Source organism: Plectropomus leopardus, chromosome 7 (assembly GCF_008729295.1).
Source record: "Plectropomus leopardus isolate mb chromosome 7, YSFRI_Pleo_2.0, whole genome shotgun sequence".
NCBI classification, from domain to species: Eukaryota; Metazoa; Chordata; class Actinopteri; order Perciformes; family Serranidae; genus Plectropomus; species Plectropomus leopardus.
Window position 1 is genome coordinate 35,623,182 of NC_056469.1, and position 18,245 is coordinate 35,641,426.

General features: G+C 39.0%; 3 protein-coding genes across 3 annotated transcripts; 2 read left to right on the forward strand and 1 right to left on the reverse strand.

The window, feature by feature from the left end:
• The first annotated feature begins 2,632 nt into the window (after positions 1-2,632).
• On the forward strand, positions 2,633-6,583 carry LOC121945204. Its single transcript, XM_042489266.1, has 5 exons — positions 2,633-2,693; positions 3,540-3,825; positions 4,721-4,875; positions 5,986-6,265; positions 6,433-6,583. Exons 1-5 carry the CDS (start codon positions 2,633-2,635, stop codon positions 6,581-6,583), a joined length of 933 nt encoding a protein of 310 aa, XP_042345200.1.
• A 4,475-nt stretch (positions 6,584-11,058) lies between these two features.
• On the forward strand, positions 11,059-13,970 carry LOC121945205 (fucolectin-4-like). The gene is made up of 5 exons (XM_042489267.1): positions 11,059-11,119; positions 12,114-12,399; positions 12,821-12,975; positions 13,311-13,590; positions 13,820-13,970. The coding sequence occupies exons 1-5, from the start codon at positions 11,059-11,061 to the stop codon at positions 13,968-13,970; spliced, it is 933 nt and encodes a 310-aa protein (XP_042345201.1).
• A 1,150-nt stretch (positions 13,971-15,120) lies between these two features.
• On the reverse strand, positions 15,121-18,048 carry LOC121945203. Its single transcript, XM_042489265.1, has 5 exons — positions 17,984-18,048; positions 16,640-16,925; positions 16,188-16,342; positions 15,482-15,764; positions 15,121-15,344 (listed from the first exon to the last, which is right to left on the reverse strand). Exons 1-5 carry the CDS (start codon positions 18,042-18,044, stop codon positions 15,194-15,196), a joined length of 936 nt encoding a protein of 311 aa, XP_042345199.1. The 5' UTR covers positions 18,045-18,048; the 3' UTR covers positions 15,121-15,193.
• Between the last annotated feature and the right edge of the window lie 197 nt (positions 18,049-18,245).

Here is an 18,245-nt window from a genome sequence, read left to right on the forward strand (position 1 = left end):
ATTTGTGCAAAATTTGAAAATATTCCCTCAAGGTGTTGCTGAGATATCACGTTTACAAGAATGAGAAAGGTCACTGTGACCTTGACCTTTGATCCTGAAATTCAATGTGTTTTTCATTGAGTCCAATTGAATTCTTGTGCCAAATCTGAAAAATTATCTTGAGATATCGCACTCACAAATATGAGAGCGAGATGAGGTCACAACGACTGTGAACTTTAACCTATGACCACCAAAATCTAATAAATTTATTGTCCTTCAGGCATTCTTGAGATAGAATAAGTCGAATGGACGGACGGGCGGACCGACTAACAACCCAAAACATTCTGCCTCCTGCTATCGCCAACGTCAGCGGTGAAGCATAAAAACAGCCAATTCAGGATGCAATAACAGCTTAAATCCAGCTCTTTAAACTTAGACTCAAAGTTATCTAATGAACAAAGTTAGTTAGACTGTAACAAAAAAGGAAATATTATGGACCTTTTCTGTCCTCACGTTGTTTCACTCTTCATTGATTGTTTTCAGCATCAATATTACAATCGTGAGAATGCAAAGTGCACACGTTATCTAATCAAAGCAGGATATATGATCCACCTCAAAGCAATTTAGCAGCATCACTATCTTTAATTTTACTGTTTTAACTCTGTGTTTATCTGAGCAGAAGTACAACTGTATTTTTCCAGGACATTGACAGTAAATATTGAGTACATGTGACATGTTTTTAAAACAAAAGGCGGCATATAAAAGCAAAACAGTTTGGGATCACGTTCTATGAAGGTCAGATCTATAATGCATTATGAAGGCATTCATAGTGAATTGTAATGCCTTCATAATGCTTCATGACGACACTCATAAAAACACATAGTGCTTACTGATGGACTAGATCAACAGTCATAAAACATTACACGTTACATATAATGATTTATGAATACCTATACTTATGCATCAACAATCAACCATAGTAAGTATTCATAGTGTGCTATAACAGTCAATGCAGTGTCATTATTAACATTAATATTGTATTTGTAAAGTGAGGTACATTGGATGCATTTAGAACAATTTATGCTTCATCATAATGTTTCATTGTTGGTATCAAGTAAAGTGCAATCATTTTCATGCACTTCTAAGAAACCACGCTGCATCATAAGTGATTTGTGCCTACCATACACCTGGAGACTTTTAAAATACATTTTAAAGACTGAAGTCTGACACCCTCTCACATCTAAATTCAAACAATCCAGTGGCTAATTTAACGCAGAAATAGCCTGTATATAGCACACTCACTGCCAATAGATAGATAGATAGATAGGTACTTTATCTATCTATCTATTGGCAGTGAGTGAATATCAAGGGTTGCAACAGTTTCTCTCCACTTTCTTTCCCTTTCTGAAGCTAACAGTCTTGCAAACAGTAACCCTGCAAGATCCAAAGTCTTTGCAAAATCTGATTCTGTGGCTGAAAACTCTGAAAATACATTTTAAAAGACTGAAGTCTGACACCTTCTCACATCTAGACAATGTGTCAGAAGTCAAAGTATTCTAGTGTGTGGTAGGTATTAATCACTTAAGATTCAGCACAGATTCTTAGACATGCATGAAAATGATTACACTTTTCTTAAACTGAAACATTATGATGACGCATAAATTGTTATAAATACATCAATATGTACCTCACTTTACTTAACATATACAATGAAAATTTATGATACTGCATGGACTGTTATAGCACAATATGGATCCTTACTACAGGTGACTGTTGATGTGTTTATAGGTGAGTGTAGGTTTTTATAATGCATTATAAGCCCCATCAGTCAACCTCTGGTTTATAACTGGTCAAATGCATCCATACGACCCTTGTCACTTATAAATCATTCTAAGTCCCATCTAAGATGTTTTATGACTGTTGATATAGTGCATGTGAGCATTATGTGTTTTTCTGAGTGTCGTAATGACGCATCATGACTGCATTATCATTCACTATAAATGCCTTCATAATGCATTATAGATGTGGTCATAAAAAGTGTTACCAACAGTTCATGTTTGCAATGCAGCTGTGCACATTCAAAAAATGTCGCAATTTAACCTGTAAACAGAGTAGACTTCACATTTCCATTTATGCATACACTGACATATAAATGTATTCAATAAGCACCAGGAAAACGTTGCTGACCTCTGATGCGTTGGATTCATCTGTGGTGATATAAGCCTTATCTACATGTGAGGAAAAAGTCATCTGTGGTAAATCATCAATAAACAACAGCATGTGCCAGGATAAAATGTGCACATAAATATCTGTGTGTGGTTCACATCAAATCATACTCATCAACTCAACAGAAACAGCAGCTCCTCGTCTCTTCTGGATTCATTTTTAAAGTCAAGGTATGTGGTTTAACCCTAACCCTTGGAGGGTTTTTCATTTGTCTGCTGACTGTTTATTGACAGTTAAGACTACACATGTCGTTTCTTGTTTATCACCTGTTATTCATCTTCTAATTGTTACGTGATTTTAATGCACTTTGGATATGTCATTTCTGGATCAAAGGTTGTTGTAGGTGTGAGATAAATTACATGCAGAAATAATGACAACGGTGTTTGTGATTCTGTTATTTACTCTGTTTTCTGTCTCAACCAGAACAATGAAACACACTTCAGGTCTGTTTTTGCTCCTTCTGTCGACGTGCTCGGCTTACACCTATCGTAAGTACGATCGTTATCTGTGAATTTCTTTTTTCTTTTTTTTATAATCCAAAGACGCCTGCATTCAAACAGTGTTTTCTTTTTATTTATTGTAACTTAACTTGAATATTTAAACGTCACTGTGCAGATTTATGTTTGTGCAGAGTTTGACACTAAAAGGCTGCTTTCACATTCGTCTGCTGAAGAGGGAGATGAATCTTATATGAAGACATGAACGTACGAGCAGGATTTTATGACATCATATTTCCAATCATAGCCAATCATAGTCCAGTACACACTCTGACACAAGTTGGATATGCAAATTTAAAGCCTACAGTTCCCAGACACTGAGAATGGACTCTTTAGTGAAATAGGAGACATCTTGTGTCCAACAGTAAAACATTTTAAATAAAAAATACTTAATTTAACATTTTTGTGTCAAAGCCATATTCCTGCTGGCACCACTAAAATATCAAAGTCATTTGTTGCCGGTATTCTACGTCAAATTGATGCTGGCACTGACTTTTAATCAATCATCATCAAAAACTAAATTCAACCAAACATCAAAGTCTGGGGATTGGACACAAATAATTATTCAAAGATGTCTTCAACATGTCTGGAGGGTTTGTTTACAGGTTTGGTTTCTAAAGAATTTCTGTTGCTTTCAAAAAGAATGATAGTTATGTATCAAAGCAACTGTTTACAAGTTTGTCAGATCAACTTCAAAGATGATGATATGTCAAAGTTGTGTTCACAGCTTGTTTCTGCTGCCCCCAAGTGCCATAAAAATGTTACTGCAAGCTTGACAATTTACCATTATTTTTACATCAAACATTTCAATGTGTATTTCAACTTTCTCATTCATAGAAAATGTGGCCTTACGTGGTAAAGCAACTCAGTCAGACCATTTTGGGAACATGGCTGGAATTGCGTATAATGCTATTGACGGAAATCGAAACTCTGACTTCGGGGCCGGATCATGCACCCACACGTTTAAACGGACCGAGCCCTGGTGGAGAGTGGATCTGCTGGAGTCCTACATCATCACGTCCATCATTATCACCAACAGAGGAGACTGCTGTGCAGACAGACTCGACGGGGCAGAGATTCACATCGGCAACTCTTTGGAAGGCAACGGAGTCGCAAACCCAGTGTGAGTGAACTAAATGACTTATTAAACACAGGGCTCCCCACAAAATTGCTTATCGGACATAAGCCAGCGACGGAGCTCATAATATAATCAATAGAGTGGTGAAGTGATGTAATGAGTCCTAAAATGCAGAAGTCTGTTAGCATTTTTGTTTTTCCAATTCCTTCGTCTCAATGTCTCTGTTTTTCTTAAAAATGGGTTTTCGGTAAAATGCCTCAAATAAAGTCTGTGATTAACGATAGTTACAGATATTTAGAGGTTTTGTTCTGCAACATAACAAACATCAATATAAACTAAATTTTTTAACTTTTAAGGTTTTATGCGTCTTAAAAAAGCCGGTTGCTACCTAGTGGCTCAATGGGACTACAGTGTTTGTCGCGGACGTCAGACGTCATCACACCGGACACAGAAACTCATTCAACCCACTTACAGCCTTTACAGTTTTACAGCAACAGTCACACTCAAACTTGTATGTTTAAAATACTTTACGGTTGTGTACGCTAAATCACATCACAACGTGAACGATTTGGGGTGGTGACGTTTAAGTCGCGCAACCATGATGTAGTCTGTGTATAACATCTTTTTGCTTCTGGTGAATTCATTTACGCATCGAAACACACAAAAGTGATATTTATCACATGTATCAGCACTTGTGCTCGTCACAGAGCTTATTTTTGGCGATAATCGAAAATCCCGTTCCAAAATCCCACAAGGTTTTTGATGAGGGAACCAGTGTGATGCTAACTTCCTGGTCGGCCTACAAAAATACATCATCCCTTCACCACCCTTGTTTTGGAGGGTTATTTGTTGGCATCATTTCTGAATTCGTATTGCTAAATACCTTCAAGTTCTGCAGTTCTAAAACAAACTCATGAACTATTTTCTCATTCTCTTTCAGGGCTGGCGTAATTTCTCATATCCCGTTGGGCAGATCTCTAAAAATGACTTTTACCAGCCTTATGGAGGGACGATATGTGACCGTGGTTCTTCCAGGTCCAAACAGGACTCTTACACTCTGTGAAGTGGAAGTCTATGGGTACCGTGCTCCTACTGGTGAGAACTGAATATGAAAGTGAAGCAACACAAGATATGATTTTCAAGGTGATGCAGCACTGCACTGATCTGAATGAAGAAAAGAGGCAAAATGAAAGCACCTCCTGATAGATCTGATAAATCTCTGCTTTGCAAGGTTGTATCTATTTGAGCTAAATGAGACTCATCAGCCAACTCGTTTATTTTGATAACAAACAAACTTCTTAAAAATGAATCACAGGCCAACTGATGAATTTAAAGAAGACACAGTTTCTTAAAATGTAAGATTTGCAAAACTGAAAAATCCACACTGTGGAAATGAACATACAACATAATCGTCTTTTACGCCGCCTGGTCAACATGGGAATAATGCACTGTTATGCCACCTCGACATTCTGTATAAAAGGTATGATCGTCTTTGATTTTTAAGCAGTGATAGTGGTTTTGTCTAAAAGGGACAGCCAGCCGGACGGGACAATGTGCAGGACAGTTGTGACATTTTGACGACGTATTATGTGTGCAACCTGCTGCTGGAGATTTGAGAGATTCAGCAGTCAGTGGCTGATGCAAAAAAAGAGCACCAGCTGGAAATGTCTGAAGATTCATAAAACAATGAGATTTGGGGTTTTCTTACCCTCCGAGCAGAGGATGAAACTGTACATGGTCATTGTTGGCATGTTACTGCTTATAAAGCGCTGCCAGTGTGTATCTTATATGACACATTAGAGGACGACGCCGTTGTGTCACAACACGCCCATCATGCCTCTTTTGCTTCTGCGATGCCTGTATGCTGTCTAAAAATCACACACGTGAGCAACATGATGCCGCTGTCATTTGGGTCTGTGTAAAAATGCAAAGGCGGCATAAAGAAGCGACTTAGCTGTGGCCCTAAAGCGTGATCTCTGCGCAAAAAAAAAGGTTTACACATTTACTACTATTTGCTGCTGGCGCCTCCCTCAAGTTTCTCAGTGCTGATCCAAATAAACATCTTCACAACTTTCCATGACCTCTTCACCTTTTCTGTCCTTTCTTCTTACTACTGAAAAGGGCAACAATGTTGTCAAAACTCTAACCGTAACTCTTCAAAACTAAATATCAGTGCTGATGTCTGTAAATTGTGTGCTGTTGCAGGAGAGAATCTGGCGTTATATGGAAAAGCTACACAGTCATCGGTGTATCCACATGGCATAGCGTATAACGCCATAGATGGGAATCGGGCCACCTTCTGGAGCCAGGGCTCATGTACTTACACAAACCAGGACTTCAACCCTTGGTGGCGACTGGACCTGGGCAAAACCCACAAAATATTTTCTGTTAGCATAACCAACTACAGAGATTCTAACTTACAGCTTGTTGGAGCTGAGATCCGAATTGGAGATTCTTCTGAAAACAACGGAAACAGCAATCCCAGGTAGTTTACAGTCCATCAATTAAAATACGACTACAGCTAAAAGTTTTTGATTAATGGATATGGTTTGGTATTAATCAGTTATTTATATCAAATAATTGAGTACCTTTAGAGTATCTATGTATTCAACTAATCACTCAGTGAGTTACAGCATTTCCTTTTTCTGCTAGGTGTGCCGTCATCTCAAGAATCCCTCCAGCTTTCACCGAAAACTTCGCGTGTAACGGGATGAACGGTCGCTACGTAAACATCATCATTCCTGGAAGAGCCGAGTATCTGAGCCTGTGTGAGGTGGAGGTGTACGGCTCTAGACTGGATTAGGTCTGAGACATTTTACAATGCAGATTCTCAGCTGATGCTTTTGTTAGCCCCTGCAGGATGTAGCCATGTTGCCGTGGCAACAATTAATGCAAATTCATCCAGTTCCTGTGAATTCTACATGACCTCGCAAATTTTGTCCAATCAATCAACTTTTCTGACCTGATATCTGACAGAATTGTTGTTTCACTCTGTTTCTACCCTCAGTCTGACAATGCATTCACTCGAACTGATTTCCATCAGGAGAAAATTTAATTTTCCCCAACAAATCACTGGAGACCAACGTGTCTGCCTGAATCTAACATCATTTTGAGTCCACTGTGGGTCTGAACTATAGGCTGTATATAAAGATGGACATCATGACAGCTTCCCCAAAGTGCAGCTTTTCAATCTCGATCGCCCCCTGGTGTCTGACTGCAGTATAGGTCATAAAGCCCGCCTCTCCATGTCAGTAAATGGGACAGAAAACTAAAAACTCACAGTACACGCCAAATAAATCTTTCCTAAAGACGGTTTCTGTCACTGAAGGTCGTACTCATCACCCTGATGTTTGTTCAAGAGTTTGTTTTTATGATACGTTCGGTTTTATTACATTAATGAATTCTATAAAAAAAAAAGCCATAATTCTGCCATGATTGACAGCTGTGACAGCCAATCAATGTGTTCTTGTTCAATGGAGCTGCTCGCGACTGGTTGAATCACTGATGCGTACTCGTGCCGACACGTTTTTTCCCACAGTACTAAAGTTGGGGCTGAGCAAAGTAAAATAGCAGTGTCTGTCTTGCTTTCCATTGTTTACATTTTGCATACATTAAAATACATTAAAATCAATAAGTTCTTAAAAATACATTCAGCATTGTCAGTCATCAGTAAGTGTGTACAGGTATCAAACACATGTTCAAGTCATCTCTAATTTTTTTTATATTATTAATGACCCTTTATTTCCTCTGTTCATTCTTTGTTTCAGTATAACTTTTACAGTCCTGAGAATACAAATACACACATTATCTAATCAAACCAGCAAATCCAGCTTTATATGATCCTCCTGACCATGTATCAGCAACATTACTATTATATTATTTTACTGTTGTGTCTCTGTGTTTATCTCACCAGGAAGTACAACTACAGTTATTAGAGAAGTGACAAGAGTACACATGGCACGTTTTTTCCAAACAAAAAGGAGTCTATAAAGTGTTAACACATATAAAAGTGCATGTTTACATCGCTGCAATGTACACTCAGCGAATGCCGTAATGTCATCTTAAAAAAGATCTATGTTGCTCTTCTGTTCTCATCAATAAAATAATGTTACATTGACTGTAGTGTCTGTGCCGGCACCCTCCTGTGGTGACATTATACACTGTTGGTTTTTGGTGCTTACATTTGAACATATTAAGATTTCAGAGTCGTCTTACAGCAGACTGCTGTACATGCGTCCACCGGACACCAATAACTTCATCATCCAAAAAGGATCACCAGAGAATTTTCTTCAGAAGCCATTAAAAAAATTCATTAAAAAAGGCTTAGTAATTCAAAAAGCAAACGTTTGTTTAACAGTAGTGATCACTGAATTTGTGTATTTGGTATGAGCAGGAGAAAGGGACTTTTTTTTCATTGTTTTTGGGAAGGTGATCAAATGAAACAGTTTTGGAGGGAGATCAAAGAAGCTCTGGAGAGCATGTTGGACGTACATTTACCAAGTTCTTTATTCTGTTTTTACACCTGATATTTTTCTATCTATCATATTATTAGCAAAGATAACAGTAGCACACAATAATAATGATAGGCTAACTGTTACCCATGAATCCTTGTGCACTGCAGCCATGTAAACGCCAAATCACGATGCAGCGCTTATCCATCACAGCAAGGTGATCTAAAACGCTAAAAGTATGTTCTGTTAAAACACGCTGGCTGGTTAGCTGTATTAATGGTGGTGTTTTAAGTGTACGGACATTCTTGTGAGTCACAATGTGTGGTTTTTGAACTTTTTGAGTGAGACAATCTGAACCAAACATAATGTATAAATAACTGAATCTGCCAATCGTTATTATTTGAATAGCTTACTTATGCGGCCATGTAGAGGTATGTTTGCACACGGCACTTAAGGTCACCCTACATGTTATTATCAGTCCAGTTTAATGCGCAACTCAACTTTATATACTATATATAGCAAGAGGACTGCACTCCGTCTGTCTGTCAGCCAAGAGGCCTTTGGCCTGAGACACATCATATTTAAATATATATATATTTTTATAGATATTAATTCATTTATGTTTATATTAAAACCTAGATGTAAACATTTGTCACATTATACCTGATTATAGCTTTAAGCTAATTTGCATCTGCAGTCTTTTGGCGGGTCAAAGAGACAGCACAATGACATTTACTCAAAACTGCAACATTTTAGCCCCCGAACCTCACAAAAGAAACAAAACACACGGCTACAAAAAAGCACTTTGCAAGTTTGTCAAATAAAAGCCACGAAAAGTCGAGCCAAAGTCTGAAAGACTGTAAAATAGAAATGAAGGTCGTTAAGCTGAAGCTGGTTTTCAAAGTGCCGACAGCTGCAGCTCCACACGCCACAGACGAGGTGTTCCTCTGATTTGTGAAAAATGATTTACTGAATAAAGTCATGTAGTAGAGAGGCAGCCAAAGCATTTCAAATGTAATAAATTTAGCATGCATTTCAAAATGATCTAAAATTCTCAAAACCCAATAACCTGTATTTCTATTTATCTCAATCCTTTAGAAGAAAACTTGTAATATAAAGAATTGTCCGTAACTCTACCTCTGAAGAAGTTCACCTACATTTCTGTGCTTTTATTAATTCCACCCTCTATTTATTTATTTTTATCACATATTGTGGTTCTTATTTCTTTTAAACTTGTTTAATCCTTTTGATGCACTTTTACTGCTTTTACTTTTGTTGTTTATTATGTCTTTTATACTGATATCTGTTTTATTTGTTTCCATCTCTGGCCTGTTTGCAGCTTATTTCCAGAGTATACTTAGGTTTTAGTTTTGAGCCCTCTAACATGTAAAGCACTTTGATTTGCATTTTATGTATGTCAGGTGCAAAATTAAGATTATTATCATTATTACTGTAATTAATGGAAGACATTCACTCTTCAAAAACATCTGTGGTCCTTTCATACAATATACGGAGAATGCTGATCTGAGTGTGAAGCCACAAAATAGGATTTTCTCGCCTCTGCCTCATTTTCCATACGGCTGCACAACAGCTGACTTTAAAGTTCATGTACTTAAATGAAAGAAATTGACAAAATGCATGCATTTCCTGTTACTGATAAAAAATTTTTAAAAAAGTATCTTGAATCTAACAGCAATATAATGAAACTCACCAGCCAGTTAGTTCATTTTTGGAAATCTTAAATATGATTCAGAGATCATATAAATTGGCATTATGAGCTTTCACTCTTCGTTGTTTGTTTTCGGCATCAAAATTACAATCCTGAGAATGCAGAAGTGCAAACATTATCAAATCAAAGCCGGAAGTGGATCCTTATTTAGTCCACAGCTATCTCTAATTTTACGAGTTTTATCTCTGTGGATCTCACCAGGAAGTACAACTGTATATATTCGGGAACTGACAGTAAATAACGAGCACACGTGCTTTTCAAAACAAAAGAAAACCTGAAAAAGCAAAACTCAGAACAAAAGTTCATATTCACGCAGCTGCGATAATGTCACAACCTGAAAGCAGAGTCGACTAGTTTTAAGACCTTCACTTTTCATTTATGTATATAAATATGATAATAAGCACGAGGAAAAAAGCTGCTGACCCCAGATCTGCTCGATTCCTGAAACCAGTCTTATCTTCATCCGAGCACAACAACACGTCATGTGTGGTAAATCATCAATAACCAACATGTGCCGTGATAAGATGTGCACATAAATATCTCTGCGTGGTCCACATCGAGTCATATTCATCAGCTCAACAGAAACAGCAGCTCCTCGTCTTCACCTGAGTCCATTTTGCAAGTCAAGGTACGTTATTTAACCCTTTGAAACCTGGATTGATATCAGTTTACTTGTGCAGCATTCAGACACCTTTTGCAAGCATTTAAACCTTTTAAACAAATTGTTTTCAATTTCCTCTGAAAACATGGAAAAAGGGCAATGTTTAACTTTGCAGGAAATGTCGTGCAATTTGCAGTAAAATTAGTAAAAGGTGACATCCTTAACATAAAGAGAGTGAAAGAGGGTAAATCACTTCAAAATTACAAAAAGAAAAGGAAAAAATGTCAAGAAAACAAATGATTGTAACTATCATTTCATTATAGTTATGTATAATAGTTTTGTATGTATCACCAGTTATTCATCTTTGAAAAGTTATTTGATTTTGATGCACTTTAGATGTCTAATTTCTGCATCAAATGTTTTTGTAGGTCTGAGATAAATCTCACGCCGTAATAACGAAGTCGGTGTTTGTGATGTTTTCTGTCTCAACCAGAACGATGAAACACACTTCAGGTCTGTTTTTGCTCCTTCTGGGGACGTGCTCGGCTTACACCTATCGTAAGTTTGCTTTCTATCCTTGTGTCTATTTTATAAAACGTATTTTCAAATTAAGTATTGGTCTTGTCAGGTAGCACATGCATAAAATACATTTTATATAGATTTAAAAGCTCACAATTAAATAAAAACTGTTGAGTAATCGCGAATTTGCAATCTCAATAGATGATAATTCGTTTCAATAATTGATGAGATTATCTGACCATCAAAATAGTTGTTAGTTGCAGCCCTAGTATGCAGACATCTACTGACAGATGTTTGCAAGACTCACAGAGCAAAAACTAGACAGTCTTTGCTCTGTGAGTCAACAAAGACAAAATAGTTGAGTGTCCTCTGCATAGCTGTGGCAGGAAAAGTCATCTTCACATCACTGTGATACGCCGCCGGACGTCTTCAGCTGAGAACGCTGCTGGATTATAATTTGCTGGTTATAAGGTTCAGACACAAATTACCTCCAAGTTATCCGAAGAGTGCAGTTCTTACGTACGCTAGAGTATTTTAGAAAGAAACAAAGGAGACATGTCTGCAGTTCCTCACACCAGAAGGCGGAGTCAGCGGTGGACGCAGTAACTGAGAAAAACATACAGATTTCTTTGAAGCGATTGACTTTGGTAGAGGTTTAAGACACCTAACAAATTAAATAAAGGTCTTAAAGTATCTTATATTTAATCAACTAAAGTCAGATATTAAATGCACTCAACTATTGAAAGTAAAAGTACCATTAAGTTTGTTTCTCGTTTGTTTCTCGTAACATGCACCACCTTAGAAATGGAGAGTACATTATTCTTTAAGTAAAAAAAGGTATTTCTAATAACTTAAAGGATTTTAAGAACAAATCCAGTTTTCCTTCCCTCCTGTGTCCTTCAGAAATATAAAAACACAAGTAAAGTGCAGATACTCCCCAAAGTACTTAAGCACTGTAACATTAAGTACTGTTTGGTGATTTGTGTTTTTGTATCATACATTTTAGTGTGTATTTCAACTGTCTCATCCACAGAAAATGTAGCCTTGCGTGGAAAGGCGACCCAGTCGAGCCGCCTTGTGCACGCTTTCGGGGCTGCCGACAGCGCTATTGATGGAAACCGTGATTCTAACTTCTCGGGTGGATCTTGCACTCGGACTATTGAACAGACCAACCCCTGGTGGAGAGTGGACCTGCTGGAGTCCTACATCGTCACCTCCATCATCATCACCAACAGAGGAGACTGCTGTGCAGAAAGGCTCGACGGGGCAGAGGTTCACATCGGCAACTCTTTGGAAGACAACGGTGCCAAAAACCCAGTGTGAGTGAACATTTAGGCTTATTAAACGCAGCGTTAAAGGCGATGTTTCAGGCCATGTGGCCCACCTCTTGGTGACCGTAATTTGGTTTCAATACTTTTTTAGCTTTTACTTTTATATTCTGACGTCCTAAAATCCAAGAAAGGTCTTAAAATCCTAGAAACATGTATGGGGCTGCTGCGAATGGCTCCTGGCCTACTGTCATTTTGCAAAAGCGGCCCCACGCGAAGCAAAAATACAAACACAACAGTTTGTGTGATATCAGACGCATTAGCGCTCCACAAACAACATTACACCTTTGAAAAGTCTAAACTGGACCCATCGGACACATCGGAATGATTATTTCATTTGCATTATGTCCTAATGATGGCGTATTTTTGCACTTCGGCTGAGTGTTGGTATTGTTTCTCCTCCCTCTTTTAGGGCTGGTGTTATTGGTCATATCCCAGTTGGAAGGTCTTTAAAAATGACGTTCACTCGCCTTGTGGAGGGCCGGTATGTGACTGTGGTTCTTCCTGGTTTAAAAAGAGTCCTCACACTCTGCGAAGTGGAAGTCTTTGGGTATCGGGCCCCGACTGGTAAGAACTGATTGTGTGGGTCAAGCCAGACAATGTGATGATTTTCCAGGTGGTACGTCACACGAGAGTTTGAAGGGCACTTCAAAGAAAATGCATGCTCTCCTGTAAGCGATAGAGCTCTCTTTTCCAAAGTGGTATTTGAACTACATGTGTCTTTATCCACAGAAAAAAACGGCATCCTCACAGCTTTTCACAACCTTTCCTCTTAACAACACGCAAGCAGCTGTGAATTTCAGTTTCAAAAGACGAACAGATCGAGGCCACTCTGTTCTGCAGAGAGCTTAAAGGAAAACCAAATATCCGTGCCCATGTTTGTAAATGTGTTGTGTTTGCAGGACAGAATCTGGCGCTCCAAGGAAAAGCTACTCAGTCGTCACTGCATTCTATCGGCATTGCCAATAACGCCATTGATGGCGATCGTGCCACCGTCTGGAGCCGGGCTTCCTGCAGTCACACGACCAGCCAGTTAAACCCCTGGTGGCGACTGGACCTGGGAAAAACCCACAAAGTATTTTCTGTTAACATAACCAACTACATAAACGCCAACTTACAGCTTGTTGGAGCTGAGATACGAATCGGAGATTCTCCTGAAAACAACGGCAACAACAATCCCAGGTAGTTCACGGTCCATTAACCAAAATACTACAATATCAGAGAGTGTGTCATTAGAGGACGTCTGTCACTGGGTTTGTTTGGAACAGCATCTGTGCTGATTATAACATAACAGTAACTTATATTCATCAAAAAAGTACCTTTACAGCTCAAAATGAAAACGAAAAATCCTTCTTTGAATATGAATTAAACTGCTGATTCAGTGAGTGAAAGTGTTTTCTCTTTCTGCTAGGTGTGCCGTGATCTCAAGAATCCCTCCAGGTTTCACAGAAACCTTCCAGTGTTACGGGATGGACGGCCGCTACGTTAACGTGGTCATTCCTGGAAAAACCCTGAGCCTGATCCTGTGTGAGGTGGAGGTGTTCGGCTCCAGACTGGATTAGGTCGGCTCCAGACTGGATTTTCTTCATGAAGGGAGGACGTGTTTCAGGACGGTTGTATTCGATGGTTTTGGTTTAAGCTTTATGTACCGAATAAATTGGTAACTGAGAGGGCTTGGGCGGTACCTGTTTGTTCATAGTGCCATAAAGTGCTGTTTCAGTAGTACTGCTACTATTATTTTTCAGCTGTATCAAATGTTTTACTGACTATTCATATATATGCGGTACTTGTTGTCATTATTGTCACCATTACTGATACTGTTATTAATTTATCCTTTTATTTTTCTTTTGTTGATTGTTTTTTTTTTTGCCTCTGATTTATCATATATTTGTTTTATTTTATGATGTAAAGTTGACTTGTGCGTTGCTACCCTGTACTAACATATAAACATAGAAATAAATGATAGAAATGATTTTGTATGAACTTTGTGCTTTCGTATTTGTTCGGATCATATTTTATTTTGTAAAGCTGTTGTTAACAATGAACTTTTCTTGTACCGAACAAGTTTGCAGATAATTATTATGTCATAAAAAAAAGAATAAAATAATTTAAAAAACAAAGACTACCATATTTTTTTCATTGTCCGTCTTTGTATTCATTCCACATGGAGTCTAAATCAACGTTTAAATAAGTTTTAAACGTTCATGTTGGCTTGGACCCTGGAATCACTGCTTGTGGCTAAATTCTGAATTGCAATTGATCAAAATTACATTATGAATATGACTACTTAAAATTGTAACACGTTAAAATTGAGTTGTATATATATCTAGAATTGAGTCAGATGAAAGTTGAGTAGTTGTTATTAAAGATATTAAAATTTAAGAAGAATAAAAACTCACATTTTGACTAGTGAGCAACAAATTAAAATCTTTTAATAGCATTGCTACAAGTCAAAATTACATTATGGGTATATAAGTTTGGAACTGTAACTAGTCAGAAAATAATGGCTGACATCCACAGCTGCTATTAAATCTTCGAGGGTTTGCCAAACACAGATTTGCCTCATGAGGAAAAGTCTCTGGTTATCCTCTGAACAAAAACAAGCAGCAGAGTATCAGGAAGGCTTCATACTGACTCACACAGACATACAGTAAAAGGAAAATTATTTTATTATTAGGTACTAAAGAGCAATAAAGGGGGTGTCTTTCAGCTATGATTGACACGAGTCTGCACAAGAGCATCAGCTGAAACTCTCCTGTGTGAAATGGATTTACAGCTGTGTGACCTAGTCCAGTCTGGAGCCGTACACCTCCACCTCACACAGAGTCAGGTACTCGCTCCTGCCAGGAATGACCACGTTAACGTAGCGACCGTCCATCCCGTTACACTGGAAGGTGTGGGTGAAGCCTCCAGGGATGCTAGAGATCACAGCACACCTGCAAGGGTTAAAAATGAGTAACTTATTGAATGATCATCTAAAAAAAAAAGCCATGGGCACTAAATAATAAATAAATGTTGTTCAAACAAACTTTTAGTCTTAATCGTTTTTTTTCGTTAATGAACATTAAGCTACCTGGGATTGTTGTTGCCATTGTTTTCAAGAGAATCTCCGATGCGGATCTCGGCTCCATTAAGTCGTTGCGGGACAGAATCGATAGTGTTGGTTATGTTAACAGAAAAGACTTTGTGGGTTTTGCCCAGGTCCAGTCGCCACCAGGGGTTAAGGTCTGCCTTTGTGTGGGTACAAGAACCATGGCCCCAGACGCTGGCACGATTCCCGTCAATGGCTAAATATGCGATTCCCGTAGAATACAGCGACGACTGAGAGGCTTTTCCTTGGAGCGCCAAATTCTCTCCTGCAAACAAAACACAGTTTAAACACCAGCACTGAGACTTTTCCTTCTTCCCTCTGCAGAACAAAGCGACTCCAATCTGCGTATGACCCGAAACCCAAGTTAACAACTGTCTGCATCTGTCGCCCAAGTCACGGCGGCTAGTCCCGCTGCGTCGGCCCTCATCAGCTTTTGCAGGTGATTCAGCACGGTGAGCAGCCCGCGTCTTTGCCAGTTCTTTGATGTCGGTTTGGTGCGTCCGGGCTTTTCGAATTAAGACAAATGTCTCTCAGACAGACTTTGTAAAGGCGAGATGGCTCAGTAACAGGATGTGCATGCATCTGTCACAGTTCAAATTCTAGTGTGACTGCAGCTGTACAGATATCGAAGCGTAGGCAACCCCCACACTCAAATATGTTTTGCTTCACCTACATATTCAGTTCTCACCAGTTGGAGCACGGTATCCGTAGACCTCCACTTCACAGAGCGTGAGGAGTCTTTGTAAACCAGGCAGGACCACAGTCACATAACGGCCCTGGGTCAGGCTGGTAAAAGTCATTTTTAATGATCTGCCTGCTGGGATGTGAGAAATAACACCAGCCCTGAAAGACAGAAAAAGGGAGCGTGAATTTGTTTTCCCGCCTGCTCTATCAGCTGGATGCTCTTAATTCAATTTTCTAAGCTGGCTGACTCGTCCGCACATCCGTTCCCAGCATGTGCGCACATATTTTTGACGACATCCATCGATGAAAATAAGAAATTTCCAAAACTTAATTTACCTGAAAGAGCAGAGGCAGTATTTTATGCAGCACATGCTACATGTTCAGTATTGATTAGTCCATTATCTAATAGCTAATAGATCATAAGATGATGTTAAACACGTATTTAAGTTCGCTCACACTGGGTTTGCGGCACCGTTGTCTTGTAAAGAGTTGCCGATGTGAATCTCTGCCCCATCGAGCTTCTCTGCAGAACCGTCTCCTCTGTTGGTGATGATGACGGAGGTGACGGTGTAGGACTCCAGCAGGTCCACTCTCCACCAGGGATTGGTCTGTTCCTCAGTGCTGGTGCATGATCCGGCTCCATAGTTAGACTCACGGTTTCCATCAATGGCATTATGAGCAAATCCATACAAGTCCGCGAGACGGTCTGACTGGGTCGCTCTTCCACGCAAGGCCACATTTTCTGTCAGTGAGAAAATTAAAAAACACAAAAAATGTAAAATAAAAAATGTTCACACTTACCAAATTTGCAGCAGCATATTTTTGGCCACCTGGGGGCAGCATAAACAAGCAGTGGACACATTTTTGACATATCATCACCTTTTACGTTTATCTGGTGAACTTGCTAGCCAACAGTTGCTTTTTTACACATCAAGAACTTATGGAGCAACATTATGATTCATTTGGAGTTTTGTGTTAGTGTCAATGTAGTTGTTTCTTAAGTAGCAATGATGTGCAGACGATGAAGAAACCTCCGCTGACACCGACTTAGTTGCATAAGAATCAATTTATTACAACAAAGTTCAGCATCCACCGGGCACCATGGTCTGCCTGGGAGAGGATTCAGGATCAATGCGAATCTCTCTATCTTACAGCTCATACAAGTCTCTTACATTGGTACAGGCATCAATACATTTGTCAGTAAAGCAACTTCTCACCTGCTGTGATCAATCACAAAACCCCACAAATATGTCTTTTTTTGAAAGGAGCCTCATTCCATGTTACTTTTAGCCTGGAGCCAGTACTCTGCACACTTGGCTCCCAGGCCTAACCGTCCCTAGACCTTTGACCTCGAGGCCTCCTTGCCTAACCGAAAAAAGAACCTTAAGAAACTGAGCATAATACACCTCATCGACATGATAAATGTAACCTTGTATTCAGGTGCTGTCGAGACAACTGGAAAAGTGAGTTCTCAACAAGGAAAATTCACGTAAACACCCCCTCAAATTGGAGCATTGTGAGTTTTCACTCAATACAGAAAAATCCTGCTGAAACTTTTGGAGTGTAGACCATGTTATGGTGCTATGTCACAAAATCCTGCTTGTACGTTCACATCTTAAAGTGAGATTTTAGGAAACTTTGATTCATCAGCAGATGAATGTGAAAACAGCCTTCTGGTGTCAAACTCTGCACAGTGAAGCTCAAACATCCGAGTCACATAATGATCAGAAAAACACGTTTGAGTGGAGGGCGACTTCAGTGATTCATTACAGATTTCACAGATAGTCACATGATACTCACCATAGGTGTGAGCCGAGCACGTCGACAGAAGGAGCAAAAACAGACCTGAAGTGCGTTTCATCGTTCTGCTGAGACAGAAAACAGAGTCAGTCACAGAATCACAAACACCGTCGTCATTATTTCTGCGTGTGATTTATCTCAGAATGAATAAGTGGTGATAAATAATAAACTACAAATGTGTAGTCTCAACTGTTGGTGCACAGGAAGCAGACAAAAATGAAAAAAACTCCAAACTGAGAATTCAAAAGCATCATTATTAAAC

Bases quoted from the DNA above. Each gene is read 5' to 3' on its own strand.
- LOC121945204 (XM_042489266.1), top strand. From the start codon at position 2,633: ATGAAACACACTTCAGGTCTGTTTTTGCTCCTTCTGTCGACGTGCTCG. The intron at 3,826-4,720 runs GTGAGTGAACTA...ATTCTCTTTCAG, and splicing joins AACGGAGTCGCAAACCCAGT to GGCTGGCGTAATTTCTCATA. The intron at 6,266-6,432 runs GTAGTTTACAGT...TTTTTCTGCTAG, and splicing joins AACGGAAACAGCAATCCCAG to GTGTGCCGTCATCTCAAGAA.
- LOC121945205 (XM_042489267.1), top strand. From the start codon at position 11,059: ATGAAACACACTTCAGGTCTGTTTTTGCTCCTTCTGGGGACGTGCTCG. The intron at 12,976-13,310 runs GTAAGAACTGAT...TTGTGTTTGCAG, and splicing joins TGGGTATCGGGCCCCGACTG to GACAGAATCTGGCGCTCCAA. The intron at 13,591-13,819 runs GTAGTTCACGGT...TCTTTCTGCTAG, and splicing joins AACGGCAACAACAATCCCAG to GTGTGCCGTGATCTCAAGAA.
- LOC121945203 (XM_042489265.1), bottom strand. From the start codon at position 18,044: ATGAAACGCACTTCAGGTCTGTTTTTGCTCCTTCTGTCGACGTGCTCG. The intron at 16,926-17,983 runs GTGAGTATCATG...TCTCACTGACAG, and splicing joins GTGCTCGGCTCACACCTATG to AAAATGTGGCCTTGCGTGGA. The intron at 16,343-16,639 runs GTGAGCGAACTT...TCTGTCTTTCAG, and splicing joins AACGGTGCCGCAAACCCAGT to GGCTGGTGTTATTTCTCACA.